This window comes from Nanorana parkeri, unplaced genomic scaffold (assembly GCF_000935625.1).
Source record: "Nanorana parkeri isolate BGI_ZX_2015 unplaced genomic scaffold, ASM93562v1 scaffold884, whole genome shotgun sequence".
Lineage (NCBI taxonomy): Eukaryota > Metazoa > Chordata > Amphibia > Anura > Dicroglossidae > Nanorana > Nanorana parkeri.
The window spans coordinates 495,845-512,625 of record NW_017307152.1 but is presented as its reverse complement, the minus strand read 5'-3'; the positions used below and the strand labels follow the sequence as shown (position 1 = coordinate 512,625).

Genomic DNA, 16,781 nt, shown 5'->3' with positions numbered 1-16,781 from the left:
GTCACCTGAGACTTACTGTTGCAGCAGTTCATGTACATGAACCAAGGCCATCTTAACAAAATCGCCTGCCTAAATGCAGTGTTCATTTACTGCATGTTATCGGTCTCTGATATCGGTTAAACAGATAATACCAGCTTTGGTTTATCTAAAAACATAATACTAGCTTCAGCTGTCAGTGAAGGTATCATTTGTAAAACAAATTCCATTATCTGACACTTTTAAACGTAAGATAGAAAAGCAAGAGGTTGGCCATAGACGGCTCGATAAAAGCAAGCAGTGCTCCTGACTTGCAAGCACCGCTTGCAATTTCCAAATCATTCGTGTAACGCTAAAATGCAAAAATGAGCACCTTAGGCAGTTGGAAAGGAGATTCTGCAACAGTATTCTAAGTAGGTTCCAATGATTAGTTTTATGGAAAAGAATAAATCTGAAATACTACATGGGCTCCACTGTCAACATAGCATTGGCACTTTCTAAAATTGAGGAGGACAGGCAGATATCTTCCTGCCCATCATACTCTGGGAGAGATCTGTCCATCTTGGCCAGTCTGTGGAGCATTGGGTGCACAAAGGGTTCTCTTGGAGCCCAAAGATATAGTAGGGCCCAAGTGATTTCCAGGTAAAAAGGAAGTGTATTGGTGCCTGATCTGTCTCATGGCTTTGCTGAGTAGGCTTTCCCAGTAAGTCGGAAGCCAATATAGGAGATTTGAAAACAGAAAGTGCTTGGTATATTGTGCATATGTGGATGAGTAGTTAGTAGGTAGTCCTCTTCAATATGGCAGCTAGAACTTACATTTGTGGCCAGCCTTGTCCTCTGTCAGAACCACGTACCTTAGAGGAGTTGACGAGGAAGGCCTCACTTGCAGCTCAAGTCCAAGAGCCCCTGGAAGTGGAACAGGTGCACAAGGACAAGAGAGGCACGAGTGGCGGTAGAAGCAAAGTCCATGCCAAATCTGTAACAGTCGAGCAGAGAGGTACCAGGACAGTAGACAAGGCGTAGTCGGGGACAGGCTGGATCAGTAACTTGCAGGCAACGAAGTACAGAGCAACAGGCAGGAGCGTGGTCAAAAACGAGCCGAAGTCGAGGGAATCCAGAAGAGCAGCAGAATAGCCAGCCAAGCCGGGTCAACACCAGAAGATCAGGGTCAGGATTCTGGGTTCAGGATACAGGTACAGGAAACAGCTGAAGACCAGTCAGCACTGGAGGCTAGAATGTCACATCCTTAAATAGCCCGAAAACCTGCAACACGCGAATGCGCACGTCTGTAGTGCACAATTTTCTGAGCCGAACTATGCCCAGGTGCCCATGCAGGATTCCGAGCACAAGGGCCAAGCTTGGCATCCTGACATCCCCACTGTGAACGTTTTGATCTTCCTTCTTACATCCTATTCAGAGCAGACCATAGTATATGTCTGAGAACCTACATTACGTTATATCTCAGGTTTCTCAAAAACAAACAGAGAACCTTGATATCATGAACCTTTTAAGTCAATCAAGTGTGTCAACTAATAAATATGTGCTTGGTTTAGCTTTTCTGGTGTTGGGGGCTAAGGCAAATGACTTACCTACATGTAGCCCTGTTTAGAACTAGGGTCATGCCACAGTGCAGTTTTCTGACTTTACATTCTCTGCAAGCTTGTTGTATAGCATTAGAAATATACTGTATGTGTCTTGTGACAGTACTTAGAGAACAGGTGATCTTTTCAAATAAAAAAAACTAAACAATGCTTTCTACTCTCTATTCACCCTCCTAATTAGAAAGGCTAAACATAGGAACAGACCTATACAGATCACAGTGCCATGGGTTGCACAAGGCTAGGCACTGTTTACAGCCCGTCATGATCAACTGTATGTGTGCGGAGAAAAAAAAAAGAACATTTTAGACCTCTTCGGTCTACTGCTGCTCCTTCATTGTCCAGTCACAAGCAGGGACTGATCCTGGAACAGGCTGTATTGCCTTACTCTTGTATAGATCACAAAGAGATCCAGAATCCTGCTGTTTTGTTTAGCAGGGTGCTAGGGCCACAAGAATGCCCGAGGCTGTGGCAGAAACAGTCTACGCATATGTAATTCAGCTGTGTATGTAGCTTTTTACTGGAATTCAGCTTATTATAATTGTGCAAAAATATATTTGCAGACCTTTTTAGCTTTACATATTTGATCTGAGTCAGACTTCAGCTTGAATATCAGACTTCACCTAAAGTATGAACATTGCTGTCTTGTCACTTGTATCACGTACCAGGCTGGAGATTGGTTGGATGAGGAGGCTCCCCTTGCATCTTGTGTCCCCCAAACTCTTGAGGATGAGAACAGAGCCTGAGAAACAGCAAGTAGCACGGGTGCCAGTGGATGGGGCAACACCGTGCCAGGCAGAAGTACAGAATCAGGATCGGGTAGAGCAGAGCCGAGGTCACACCAGGCGGGCAGCAGGGTACCAGAACAAGAGGCAGAATCGAGGTCAGGCAAGCCAGTGGTCAGACTAGTTGGGCAGCGAAGTACAAGGGATGAGGCAGGGGCAAGGTCCAGTAACAATTCCAAGGTCAGAAAGCAGGCAGCAATCAGGAGCAGTCTGGTTCAATCCAGGTCAAGGGGCAGGAGCAGTAAACAGACAGAGTAACCAGGATCACAGCGGAACAGTTGAAAGACCATCCAGCAATTAAGCCCAGACTGTGCTTGCTTTAAATAGGGAGATCAATCAAGGGGTACTGCATCACTTCCTAAGATGCGCATAAGTGCCCGTTTTCCAATGGTACTTAAAATGGGACCACGCACATGCACAGAAGGCCTGGATACCTCACACTTGCCTGATCTCACATTCAGTCTTCCAGTTGAATGAATAACACCTACTTATAGTTGTTTACATTCCTCTTATGCACACTCAGGAGCTCCAAGACAACACTTTATCTGCTTGGAGTAAGGAAACGTACAGAATTTTTCCATTGTTATGGGGCACCCAGTTCAGACTCTCAGCTCTAAGTGTCAGCCTCAGAAAGCGCAAAACTAAATCTTTTATAAGCATGCACAACTATAATGATATAAGACTGAATCTTCAAATTCTTACATAACTGATTCTCTTTAAAGGCCATAAATGATGCTTGCGCTGGTAGTGATTGACATCCTTTCTACAGAGTCAAGTCCAGTTCCTTTTCAGTACATAAATGGTTAAACTTTATATGCCATTTTTTTTCCCTCCTGCACTCGTAATCTCTTGTAATCAGCACGTTGTGATCCAGAACTAAAAAGCCCGGACAGGAAGAAATAAATGAGGAAAGGGATTAGTTGCGCTAGACTGCCGAAACTTGTATGCTGTAATCAATAATGCAGCTCCTCCCTTTGAACTTACACGGTAGAATTAAGGTTTTTGCAATGCAAAACGCTGCACTTCAATTATTTGTGACTGCTGAGCACCCCTTACCGTCAGCCCAAGATGTTTCATTTTTATTATTGATACAGTAATCCGTAATAATAATTTTAGGCCTTATTTTTAATGTAGCACAACCGTTCAGTGCCGGTTTATACAATGGGAAATGATGTGTGTACTTAGGAGGCAAAGGCACTACCAGCAATTCCTAAAGAGAGCCTGTCATAACTCTTAAAGTGCAGAGGCCTTTTGCCTACAAGTACCTTTGTTATCTCACATATTGTTTTTGGTGCACCTGGGACAATTTGGGGTAGGATTCTATTTACTATGATAGGTCAGTGCCTAGAGCAGCATGGTTAGAAGGTACAGCATCAAGCCCAGGGGCTGACTGGCAACTTTTAGCCCAGGGGGCAAGTACAACCCAGAGGCCCATGGTGCAGCGACTTGCCCCCCCTCACGCTCTGCCTCTTCCCCGGCTTCTCCCCGCCCGTCTGTCACTTTTGCCGTCTATGTAACAGTGTCCGCCCCATTCAAGCCTCAACATACAAAGTGTGGTAACATTTTTCTTATTTTGTTTTCCCCTGTTATCTGCCCCTAGACATATGAGGTGAAAATGTGCTGAAGTGTATGTGGAAGAGCATACAGGGAATTTTGAGAAAAGTCTAAAGCCCATCTCCTACAAACAGACTCCCCCCGCTCGTTTGCACCCTTCCCCTTATTGGAGCACCCCCTGACTCTTGAAAGGGGACCTTTACACTAATCTCATCTGTAATCTCACGAGATCTCAGGGAAAGGCATTTTCCTCCCCTGGGATGCTCACATGCCCTAGTCACATGTCTAGTCACATGTGCCAGAAATCCAGGAAGTAAAAGGAGAGCTAGTAATCTGCGCTTAGTAAACTTGGCCACTGTCAGAAGACTGGGAAAGGAAAGAAAAATAAGGTATGCAGAGAATACAAAGCCGGCAATTATCTAGAAGTATGTGTTTGTAGATTGTCATTACTAAACATTTCTAAAGGCGTGTTTGTTGTTATTTTAAAGATATGGGTAAAGGTCCGCTTTAATATAAATGTATATGCTAACCTTTTTTTAGGAGCCTTCAATAATATGATGTTACATGTTCCCCCTCTTCTTCCTCCAGTGGTGGGTAGATCTTGAATGCTGCAGTTAGTGGCCCCACATAATAAAGTGGAGGTGCTCTCTGGAGTATTCTCCTGTGAGCTAAGTCTAGAAGGACGGGCCCTTGATGCTCTGGGCTCATAGGAACTGGTTTAAATTATCCTGGGTGTCATTTAGCCAGGAAGACAGGTAGTACTGGATTGGTGATCAGGTGAGTCAGCAGAGGATCACACCAGGGAGAAGGTGAATATTGCAGCTGGGTTAAGATTTCTTTATTATTTGCCACAAGCTGGACTTGGGCTTTAAAGGAGAAATATGGGATCAGTGTTTTTCCCCATAGTTCTCTTAAGGGTCACGTGAGGACATAAACTAGAGTCCTCCCATGACCCAAAGCTCAGTATATCAGGAGCTACAGCTCGCGGTATACTGAGACCGCCGCAGCCTGGACGGATCCCGACATTACTGTCGAGATCCACCTGGCTGTGTGAGTGACAGCTGGCTTTGCCTATCTAGAGGCAGAGCCAGCTGTACCCGCCCCCTCCCCCGTCCGTTCCACCAGTCAGCGCTAGAGGATCGGAGGGGGGGAATCCCTGCAGGGAGCAGTCACTGCTCTCTGCAGGGACATGAGGGAGAAGTGAGCGAGCGACAATATGTGTTCGCTGCACGGTCGCACGCAATCTGTAAAATGGGCATGTTGGGTATCGTTTTACTCGTTGTAACCTCATCTTTTATATTTCATTAAAAAAATGGGTAATTTGTTGTGTTTTGGGGCATTTAATTAAATTTGTCACTAAATTTTGGGGTTTAATAAGGAGTTGCGCTAATATTGCGCAACATAAAAATTTTCAACTACCACCATTTTATTCTATAGGGTCTTGGCATTCAGAAAATATATAATGTTGGGGGGTTTTACGTCATTTTCAGGCCTAAAATGTGGAATATAACATGGGTACAAAAATGGAAAAAAGGGCCTCAGTCATGAAGGGGTTAAAGTTCTCCTTTAAAGTTGAAAAATAGTCTTACCTAGGAATAAGATTCCATGTGCATTTTAGCAATAGTTTTTACTAGGGCAGCATGATTTTGAAACACAGTACTGATCCTGTGCTCAAGGCCTTGAAATGTATATACATGTCGTAATAAATAAAAAAAATCAAGTTTTTCGCAGCCACCAATTAGATTAAATTCATATCAGGTCTGTTGCTGATTGATGGCTGAGAAATCGCTTCAGATCTTGGTATAAACACATTTACACAAAAGACTCATAGGGGGCTAAGCCCGTCCACACCATTCATCAGTTCAGTTTTTAGATTTATATGTGAAATATGCAAATGTTATCGGCGTAATATCAATGAGTCTAATGATTATTTAAAAGTAACCATTTTTCTGTTTATAGTTTGTATTTTTTATGTCCCTAAGGGCAGGCATATACGCAGCTTATTGTAGGGCAGTGTGAATGAGACCTAAAGAAATATACTCTTTATCAGTCCATTAGAGGAGCCAAGCAGCCATTGCACTTTTCACTGCCATTTACCAGTGGCTCAGTCCATTATTGGAGGTCTGCCTGCTGTCCTGAGTCTGGCACCATACCTATCAGCAGCTACAGGACCTCCAAGTTCCATGTAGATGCTGAAAAATCATGGCAGTCAGTTCTGTTCTTTTACAGTGTATGGAGCACTAATCCTCCTACACCCTTTGATGACCCTGGCTATCCAAAAAACATCACCCGCCGAAGGGAAGAGGAGGTGGCATGATCCTCCAGCACGAAGCCTTGGGCCCAGTCTGAAAAATTGCTCTCAGTAGGTTCCTGCTACAAAGCCATGGCCACTGGATATTGGTTAAAGTAGTCATATATCTCAGGAAACAATGAATGAACTAGGATTAGCTCATTAGAGAAGGACTAGCTTCACATCAAAAACAAAAAAAACATACACACTGTGGTCGAAATGTGGTCAACGACCATTATAACTGCTCAAAAAGATCTTTTAGGCTGGAGTCCACTTTTAAACTGTTGCTCAGATTCACGGCTAAATTATCTCCATACTTTACAAATTTTGAAAAACAAGCATGCGCAATAGTTCGTCCAATTTATGCAGTTGAGTCGGCCCCCATTGGTTTCCTCTTTTTTTTCCCCAGCCTATAAAAACAGGGCATGTTGTAAAGATATACTGGCCAAGCCTGGCAGCTATATGTTTTATATCCCCATACTGCATCGTTGCGGTGGCATTAATTGCTCCTTTCTCCCACGCTGACAGTCGAAGGGCAGAATTGCTTTGCCATTTTTCTGACACTCCCAGGTTTAAAGATGTCAAGCCAACCCTCAGAGGAGAGCGCTTTTTATTGATCAACAGGCCTGCTGAGACTGCCTGCAGAGCGTTAAATCTCATCTAAGTGTGGCGCCGTATGCAGGGGATCAGTCTGCCAGGTATTATAGCTCTGAAGGAGAAACTTATTGCTGGTATTGTTCTGGAAACAAGGACAGAGCTGGCAGATCTGATGACTTGTCTCCCTACTGGGGCTCATACAGTGCAGGTAATGTCCCAGTGAATCCTGAACACCTCACCAGAGGCAACTTGGATAGGGGGCCTCAGGAGGTCTTCCTCTTCCATTCGCCCGTTTCAAAGAAAGCAGAAAAAGTCAGCATAGGTGGCTTGTGGGAGGAATGTGCAGCTTTTGCGCTGTGAATACTGCTTATGACAGCAGTTACCTTGTCAGCCTATGATGGATCTTGTCAGTGCTGCGTATATTATTGCCGTAAACGATTTATACGGTAGCTTACCCGATAAAAATACTATGGCACATGCTGATTTATTGTCACCTCTGACTGCAGTTTGTGCCAATATTGTTGAGTCTTAAATTTCACGATTCCTGAGATGTAGTATCACTGTTGCCAACTGTAACATGTAGTTATCTCTCTAAAGGCCAAAATTCACTCTTATATTTTCTGTAAAATATTTGCTGTGCAGTGTTTATTGTCTCAGTTGTATTGAATTAGATTCATTTACCTCTTCCTTTTCTTCACTTTACAGTGTCCTGCACCTACACTTTTCAAATATAGCCAAGTGCCATGGGTAACCTGTACACTTGGCATGAGTTCAGTAACTGTTCTAGGAAGGCAAACTAAGTACTGCATGCATGATGCCCAAGACCTTTTATGTTAAAGTCCAACTCCAGCCTAAACTTTATTTTTCTATTGTTTTGGACATTCGGGAATGATTAAAGCAACATTTTTACTTCCTTGCCTCCATTTGGTAGATCTCTCCTCATTTTCTGTGCCAGTGACACCTATCACCATTCCGGACAGTGAGAGGAATATAGAGGGACACCGACAGCAATAGAAGAAAAAAAAACTTGACAGAGGTTCTTATCACTAACAGGGTTTCATACTGGGAGAGCAGGCCTCCCTGTGCTCTCACTTTGACAGCCATTGTCTATGTTCTGTCTGTTAGGAGCGCACAGAGCAGAAAGCTCTCAGCTTGACAGATCAGCTCTGCAGAGTGCATGAGAGATCTACTGCAATGCAAAGGCAGGAAAGGCTCCCACTGCCACCCTGCCACCCCTGCTGTGCTCCTCCAATACAGTGACTCTTCTGCCTCTGCCTTGTCCCGGCCCTAGCCAGGGAGCCAGCATAATAACCATAGTTACATAGTATTTGAGGTTGAATAAAGACACTGGTCCATCAAGTTCAACGTGTGTGTGTATGAATACCTGTGTGATCTAGTTTTTAAGAGTACCTGTACCATTGTATGTTGTGGTCTCTGAGGAAGGTACCGTATCTAAATGCTTTTTGAATGATTCAATATTCTCAGCTGATACCACTGCTTGTGGCAGTGAGTTCCAGAGCCCTTACCCCCCTTGAAGTTAAATCTTTTCTCCACCAGTTTTAGGTGGTGGCCTCTAGTCCTTGTTACGGAATTTACAGTAAAAAGTTTATTGCAGATGTTGCCATTCCCACTAAACATTTTGTACATCAAAATCATGGCTCCTCTTAGTCTCCTCACTTCTAGCGTGAACAAGTTTAAATTTAGTAACCTTGTCTCATAGTTTAGGTTCTCCAGCCCCTTAATTAGTTTAGTTGCCCGTCTCTGGACTCTCTCCAGCTCAAGGACATCCTTTCTGTGGATTGGTGACCAAAACTGGACCGCATTCTCCAGATGAGGCCGCACCAGCGATCTATAAAGTGGCAGGTTCGGCACCATCTGGACAACCAAACAGCTCTCATCATCTCAACCAGACAACTAGCATTTTCTGTGGAGGTCAGCAGCTGCCTTTATATTTTTACCTAGGTTTACTTTAATAGCATAAAAGAGTTCTCGCCTTTATTTTGCCAAGTGCAGTAATAACAATGAAAGGCAGACTCTGGTTGGCGTAGGCTAGACCAGCCTTTCTTAACCTTTTTACCCATGAGGAACCCTTGAAATAATTTTAAAGTCTCAGGGAACCCCTGCTAAAGTTGATTACATCTCATGGTACATTAGCATGACAAGTAAATTGTACAAAGTTTTCAATAAAATAAGAAAGAATGTGGCATGCCTGAAGTATTTGAGACTTAGGCCAGTTTTTTTTAAATCCACCTGCTGTATATGACAAAACAATTGTAGTAAATAAATTAAATGAATATTATGAACAACAAAAAATAAGTAAATGCAGATGGTGAAAATTGTGCTGTGCCCTAACTATCACCTCCCCCAGTGAGAGACCGACAACTGAGGAGGCTTCTCTTGCTTCTTGCGTCCTACACCCCGTGGAGGTGGAAACAGTGTGAAAGGACGGCGAGGAGCACGAGTGCCACTGGTGGAATCAAACACTGGTGCAAGGAAAATCCAGGAGCGGATAAGCTGAATGAAGAAACAGGATCATAGTCAAGGGAAGCCAAGGATCAAAACCAGCCTGGCAGTGAAGGTACAGAATCGTGAGTCAATAAGCAAGTCCAGAAAACAGGCCAAGGTCAGGGGCAGACAAAAATCAAGAAGAGTCTAACAATCCGGCTAAAGAAACCCCTAACAACCTCAGGATGAACCCTGGGGTTGTACGGAACTATGGTTGAAAAAAGCTGGGCTGGACTGGTGCAATCTATCGACACCCGTTATAGCAATTTTTAGAAGGAGGGGAACATTAGCTCATGACAGGTTTACATTAATATATAATAAATATTATATTTTGTAATAGTTTGTGGGTGTTAATCCCATGAATTTCAGCTGTGAGACATTTATTACACCTGTTACATATGAGCAAGCTTTGTACAAAATTAAAGAGGAACTCTGGGCAAAACGTTTCTTAACCCTTGCAGTGGGGCTAACCCTCCTGTACTGCAAGGACTAAGGGCTTGTTTTGTCTAGGTGCAAAAATAAAAAAGTTATACTCAGTTGAACCTCATAGGGCATGATGACTCACAAGACCTTAGACCACTGGAGCGGAGGGGGAGACAGGCTGGAAGGACCAATCTAACAGCCAGCTGGCTGCAAGGATCGGGTGAGTATAACTTTGTTATTTTTGCACCTAGACCAAAATGAGATTCTCTCTGCTCCAGTTTTCATAAATTCTCCCCAGAGTATTTCCGGGTATGGAGGCACGAGTCACTCACCCCCTTTCCTCTCATGTGACAGTGCTGGTGCTTGATGTTTGGCCCGACATCATGATATAGGGTGAGAAGACAGTGCTGAACCCTGTTAGAGCTTCCACAGAGCTTCTTTTCCTCAATCCCGACTTTTGAACCTAACATGGGGGGGGAGGGGGACAAAGGAAAAATGTGCATATGCTGCTGCAGATGGGGGCGTGAATGTGAACCTTTTGCTTTACCATGCATGGGCGAAGCACAAGTTCACTGTGCGCTCACCTGTGTCAAACTTTTAATATTTCAACTTGTATATTCTGAGACATAAAAATACATTATGTTTGTTTATCTGAATATTGACAAGAACTCAACACTGTGTAAAACATAATGCCGAGTTAATGATTTCTCTGGTTTATTGATTTGGCATCTGCGTGCATTTTCTCTACAAGAGTCAGACACAGCAGTCAGACCTCAGCCGGTGTCATCTCTACAAACAGAAATAATTCCCTTTTTAAACTCTTATTGTGAACTTCTGTGATAATAAGCTAAAAGAAAACACTTTTTTTAAATGTCTTGTACTTGTCTACTTTCAGTTTGGCTGTGGTGAAGTAGGCCAATGGGAACCATGAATTCCTTCATCATGTCATTACATATAGAAGGGGTGTATGGTTTCTTCATCATCTGATCCTAGTCTTGGCCAGAAAGTTAATTTCTCTCCAGGTTTTGGCCTTGCCCAAATAATGTCCTCTTCTATGTCACTCTGGGCCTACACTTGCTTCGCCTGTCTTGTCTTCTAGTCCTGGGATTATTTCACAACTGACCACATCATCATTATTTGCACTGTTAGGTCTCCAGGTTGTCCTTTCCTTTCTTGTTTTCTTCTGTGGCTCTTCACTGCTAACCATGTCAACAAATTATTACGTATCATCTTCTGAAAATACATGATTGGTGGACTTTGCTGCTTTACACGATTGTGCCCGCCTATGTTAAGACTGATATCACATTGCTCTTAAATATACATAGCAGTCTATGATTTGAGTACACAGCAGATTGATATATATGGCCAAGGATAGATGTACTGATGCAACTGTTGAGAAAAAAACTCTTTGGTCAAGACTTTGTAACACACAAGATAGCATATACAGTGCACGGGCCAGGTCAATGTAACATACTACACAGCAAATTGAATGTAGCTGTTAGGGCTATTCAATATACAACATATTGTACAGGGTGCAGCAGTCAGAAGTAGGTTAAGGGCTAATTACATTGCTGATCGCCGGGAGCACAAAATGTAGCAGCATCAGTGGAAGTTAGAATGTTTCAGCTGTGGTGTAGGAAGAAATAATGCCCCAGAGTAAGCGGAGGGAAAAACAGTGGAGGTCAGTGGGGGGAAATAATGGCCCATTATTGGTAGTCAGTAAGAGCAAGAATTCCCTGATGTCAGTGTTCAGGTCAGGTGGAAAAAACATGGTCTGGCATAAATGAGAGGAAAAAATGATCGGCGTTGGCATTCATTGTGGGGGAGAAAAATGTCCGGCACCAGTAGGAGAAAAACGACTGCCACTGGAAATTAGTGGAAGAAAATAATGTCGACTTTGAAAAAAATATTGGTGTTGTTGGGAAGTGGGAAGAGAAACTGCCTATCTGCCTCCTTGTCTATTGGAGGAAAAATGCCCAGATGTTGGCAGTCAACGGTGGGAAAAAACACAAGTTAAAATGTCAGGGTCAGTGAAGGGTAGACAGCACTGGCTCTGAGGTGGGGGAGACATTGGTAGTCAGTGGAGATGGGGGGGAGATCAACATTGTTACTCAATTTGGTTGGGTGTTGAGGAGGGTCATTGGTAGTCACTGTGAGAGTGGATGGTAATTGATGGTCAGTGTGGATGGAGAGGAACATTGTTAGTCAGTGCTGGTGGCTGTCGGGAAGGGTCATTGGTAGTCATTATGGGTGGGGAGGGGTATTGGTGGTCAGTGTGCGGTTAGAGGGACATTGGTAGTCAATAGGGGGGGTTGGTGGTTAGTAGGAGTAGAGCACAGTTGACTAACCTTGCACTATAATCTGCACCGGTGCTCTTGCCTTTCCTCCTCCTGCTGCTGGGGCTATGCACCTACTGTCAGGCAGGAGATCTCTCCTCTGAACAATTTGTGCAAAGAGTTGAAGTCAGGTGCTGCAACAAGTGTTCTGGCACTCAGCTCCGGAACAGGTCCTGAATCCGCGGGGTCACCAGGATTGTGCTGAAAACCCGGCACAGTTTCTGAGAATCCAGGATGTTTGGGGGGGTTTTATGCAGTGGCGTAAAGTAAAGGAACAGACCTGACCGTGTACTCTGGCAGCGATAACTGGATCAACAGAATTAAAATTATTTTAGCTCTGTTACTGTATTTTGCTGCGTCTCTGAAAAGTTTTCTTCTTTGGTTTATGTATTCAGACATTCTGCACAAAGTACGTGTTTTCCTTCTAAGTGTAGATGACCTGAAAAAGGTCTTTTCCTATACAGAATGACTATATTAAAATAGGTCATGTTTGGGTATTTGTGTTAATGAGCTGGTATATTGACTACTGTATATATATACTTAAATGTTGGTATTCACAGAACAGCAAATTAATATAGTGTGTTCCTAAAGCACTACAGCTAAACCAGGGTAAAAAACAGAATCCACGAGCAGGTAAGCCGCTGCCCCTATAAGACTTTTAAGGCTGAAATTTCCACTTTCACTGGAGCGTACCTTTAATGTGCAATAATTTCAGGGTTAAGTATGTGGATGAAGACGTTTAAAGCACAAAACCTTGTAAGATGCCTGCATACAATTACCTGGTTCTCATTACCAGTGCTGCGGAATCTATGTACATAGGGAAGTGTGTTTGTAAGTCATCTCTGTCTTGTCTCTGTATGTATCCCCAGCCTCCTCTGCCCTATGACTGTCCACATATATATTTATAAGGCTCAGATTTCATTTTATCTGTGACATCTGCTAGAAGCTTGTCCCTCCTGTGATCGCGGGCTCCGCGCAGCTGTTCAGGCCTCCAGCTCCAAGCTGTGCTGAGGGCGCCCCCAGCATACGCTTTTTTTGATGTGGGATAAAACAGAAGCAAACCACTGGGGGTTCGAAGCCAGCGCCAGCCAGAGGAGTAAAGTGCATCAGAATATCAATTAACCTGTTCTGAACAAAGCAAGCAGCTCCGCGGTGGAATCAACGCTCGACTGTGATGTGTCAAGACGCCACATAATATATTCTAATTAAAGAATTGATTGATTCTCTCTTTATTTGTGCGCTTGTGTACCAGAGACCCCAGGAAATACCTAAAATATACAAAAAAATTATCACTAGCAGCCCTACGTGGCGTTTAATATGCATGAGATCTCGACGAGGCAGGTTATCCTTAAAGCAAATTGCGGTGCTCTTCCTCGGTAATTGTCGTACCGCCCGCTCCTCGTGGCGTTATTTATCCTGAAAAACTGTATTTGTTTTTGGATTCTTCTAGCTGTGAAAGTTCAGCTCAGACTTACCCCATAAGTAGCTGCGTGTTTTCAGCGGAGGGGTGTTAGGATATGTCGCCACAATATTGAGCTAAATAAGATTTAAAAGGGTTTTTAATCGTTTAAATATATAGTCCGCCTAAGATTGCTGTAAGGGTTATGGGGTGGATTGTGATGACACGCTTCACATCCGGACATCTTAAAGGGAAGCTAGAATCCTTTTGTATATAAATGTGAAGGTGATCAATGTGTAAATTTGTTGTCATGGTGTTAATCTTTTGAATCGTTTAAGCTTTTAACTGCGTGTAGTTTAAATATGCCTAGAGCAGTAATTTGCTAATTACATAGGCAGGCTGTGTTTTCGGCTTAGGGACTGGTACGGCTTAGGGACTATGACTGCTGACTAAGAAAACAGAATCCCCAACTGAGCTAAACTCATCAGAGACTGTACACTCATTTTATATAAAATGTAGGGCTGTGGAAATTAACGATTAATTCCTCGATTAATCGTTAATTTCTTGATCGATTAAAATTCTTTTGATCGGTACTCACCTCTCCGCCGGCTTCCGGGAGTTCCGTCGGAGATCCGGTGACGTCACGGACATCGACGTCACCGGACTCCTCCCCCCTACCCAAGTGGCTCCGTCGGCTAACGAAGGGAAGGGGGGAGGAGTCCGGTAACGTCGATGTCCGTGACGGCTAACGAAGGGAAGGGGAGAGGAGTCCGGTGACGTCGATGTCCGTGACGTCACCGGACTCCTCCCCCCTTCCCTTCGTTAGCCTACGGTGCCACAAAGGCGCCATGATTTAAAAGTACACAGAGAGAAAGTACTTAGAACACTTCAACCGTATCAAATAGGTTCTCAGAAGAAGCACAAAAAGGTATTGTTGCCATGTTGCTTACTGTTACTATGTTATATAAAATAGTTCTGAAATGCTTTTTAAAATTCAGTCCTGTTGCTCTTCAAGCGTGTATAGCCAGCGCAGAAAAAAGGATTTCAAATGACAAAAAAAATGGAATGGATTATTTAATAACCAACCGGCCCATATACACACGGAAGAGAGCAGCTTCCAGGGGACATCCACCTTTCCATTTTTGTAACCCTTCCCTTTCAATAAAACCTGAACGTGTTAATTTTTTAAAAATTTACCTTTTTTTAAATTTCTTTGTGTGGCCATGTCCCCATTACGATTGTTGCTTAGACAAGACCTCTGTATGTGCGTTATAATTAATTGAAATTAATCGATTAATCGATTTAAATTTTTTTAAATTAATTGATGTCACGGACATCGACGTCACCGGACTCCTCCCCCTTCCCTTCCTTAGCCGTCACGGACATGGACGTCACCGGACTCCTCCCCCTTCCCTAGCCGTCACGGACATCAACGTCACCGGACTCCTCCCCCCTTCCCTTCGTTAGCCGACGGAGCCACTTGGGGAAGGGGGGAGGAGTCCGGTGACGTCGATGTCCGTGACGTCACCGGATCGCCGACGGGACTCCCGGAAGCCGGCGGAGAGGTGAGTGTTTTCATTAGCGATCAAAATAATTTTAATCGATCAAAAAGTTTAACGGTTAATCGAGAAATCAATCTTTAATTTCCACAGCCCTAGAATATATACATACAGTACTGTGCAAAAGTTTCAGGCAGGTGTGAAAAAATTCTGTAAAGTAAGAATGCTTTCAGAAATAAAAGTGTTAATAGTTTATTGTTCTTAATTAACAAAATGGAAAGTAAATGAACAGAAGAGAAATCCAAATCGAATCCATATTTGGGGTGACCACCTTTGCCTTCATACAGTATCAATTCTTCTAGGTACACTTGCACACAGTTTTTGAAGGAACTCGGCAGGTAGGTTGTTCCAAATATCTTGGAGAACCAACCACAGATCCTTCTGTCTCTTCGTGTAATCCCAGACAGACTCCATGATAATGAGATCAGGGTTCTGTGGTGGCAAAACCATCACTTCCAGGATTCCTTGTTCTTCTTTACGCTGAAGATAGTTTTAAGGACATTGGCTGCATGTTTGGTGTCATTGTCCTTCTGCTGAATACATTTGGGGCCAATCAGACGCCTCCCTGATGGTATGTCATAATGGATAAGTATCTGTTTGTATTTCTCAGCATTGAGAACACCATTGATCCTGATCAAATTCCCAACTCCATTGGCAGAAATGCAGCCCCAGACTTGCAAGGAACCTCCACCATGCTTTACTGTTACTACAGACATTCATTATTGTACGGCTCACCAGCCAGTGAACAAACTGCTTCCTGCTACAGCCATATATTTTACATTTGGACTCATCCGTCCAGAGCACCTGCTGCCATTTTTCTGCAGCCTTGCAACCAAAAAGCCATACCTCCAACGTGGAAACAAGGCTAAATGACTCAACTATGTACAACAACATACGAACTGCGGTGCAAGAAAATGCAAGTAGGTACCTCCAGCAGAGGGGAAGGGGAAGGCACAGCTAGAGGGCTATATAATCAAAAATAGACCAAAACAGTATAGTTTGTCTTCAAACAGAGGCTACTAATCCCTTTCTTAAATGCGGGTGGCCAAATATTGAACAGCAAATAGGTAAAAATTGTAAAATCTCAATAAATACATGGAAGGCAAATGCTATTACAACTCAAAGTAGAGCGTGTAAATCCATTTGGCCAGAGTGAGTGGGATATCTGTGAATTGCAGAAATCACTGCTGTTGTCCTCGAGAGGGGCAAGGCGGGTGGTTCAGCCTCCTGGTATCGACCCAAAAGTGGAATATGAGTTCTGGATGGATTGACACTTTAGGGCCCAGTCACTATACTAGTATTATCACTCTTTGTTAGCATTGCAGTGCACCACTCAGAACATTTACATTTGACTATAGCGTAGGAGCATTTTGCTGCATTGTATTCATGTTTTGTGGTGTCATGAGACTTGACCTTGATTTTTGTTTTTCTGCTTATAGGGCTGGGTTCTGGAGGGGTTTCCCCGCACAAGAGAGCAGGGCTTACTGCTGCAGATGAACGGCTCATCTCCTGATCACGTTGGTAAGTTCTTGTACCATACTGTATGCCTGTTCATTAGGAGAATAACAGGTATTATGTCTGTACGACAGGATGATCCTGAAGTTTGATGTTAGAGAATAACAAAGGGTTAATGCTGGCCATCCAGCATTCATTCTCTATAACAATCATTTCGTGGAGAGGGTGGTATCTTTGAGAATCTGATGCAACCAAATGGGCCGTTTAATCAATAAATTAACTTTTTTTTTTTATGAAGGAACAG

At 43.5% G+C, this 16,781-nt stretch overlaps 1 protein-coding gene across 1 annotated transcript in view; it reads left to right on the top strand.

Moving 5' to 3' along the window:
* AK8 (adenylate kinase 8) overlaps window positions 1-16,781 on the top strand; it is a 109,920-nt gene that overhangs the window by 30,825 nt on the left and 62,314 nt on the right. Inside the window, exon 6 of the mRNA XM_018565759.1 lies at window positions 16,462-16,543. Within this exon, the coding sequence (XP_018421261.1) occupies window positions 16,462-16,543 (82 nt within the window). The remainder of the gene's footprint in view (window positions 1-16,461; window positions 16,544-16,781) is intronic.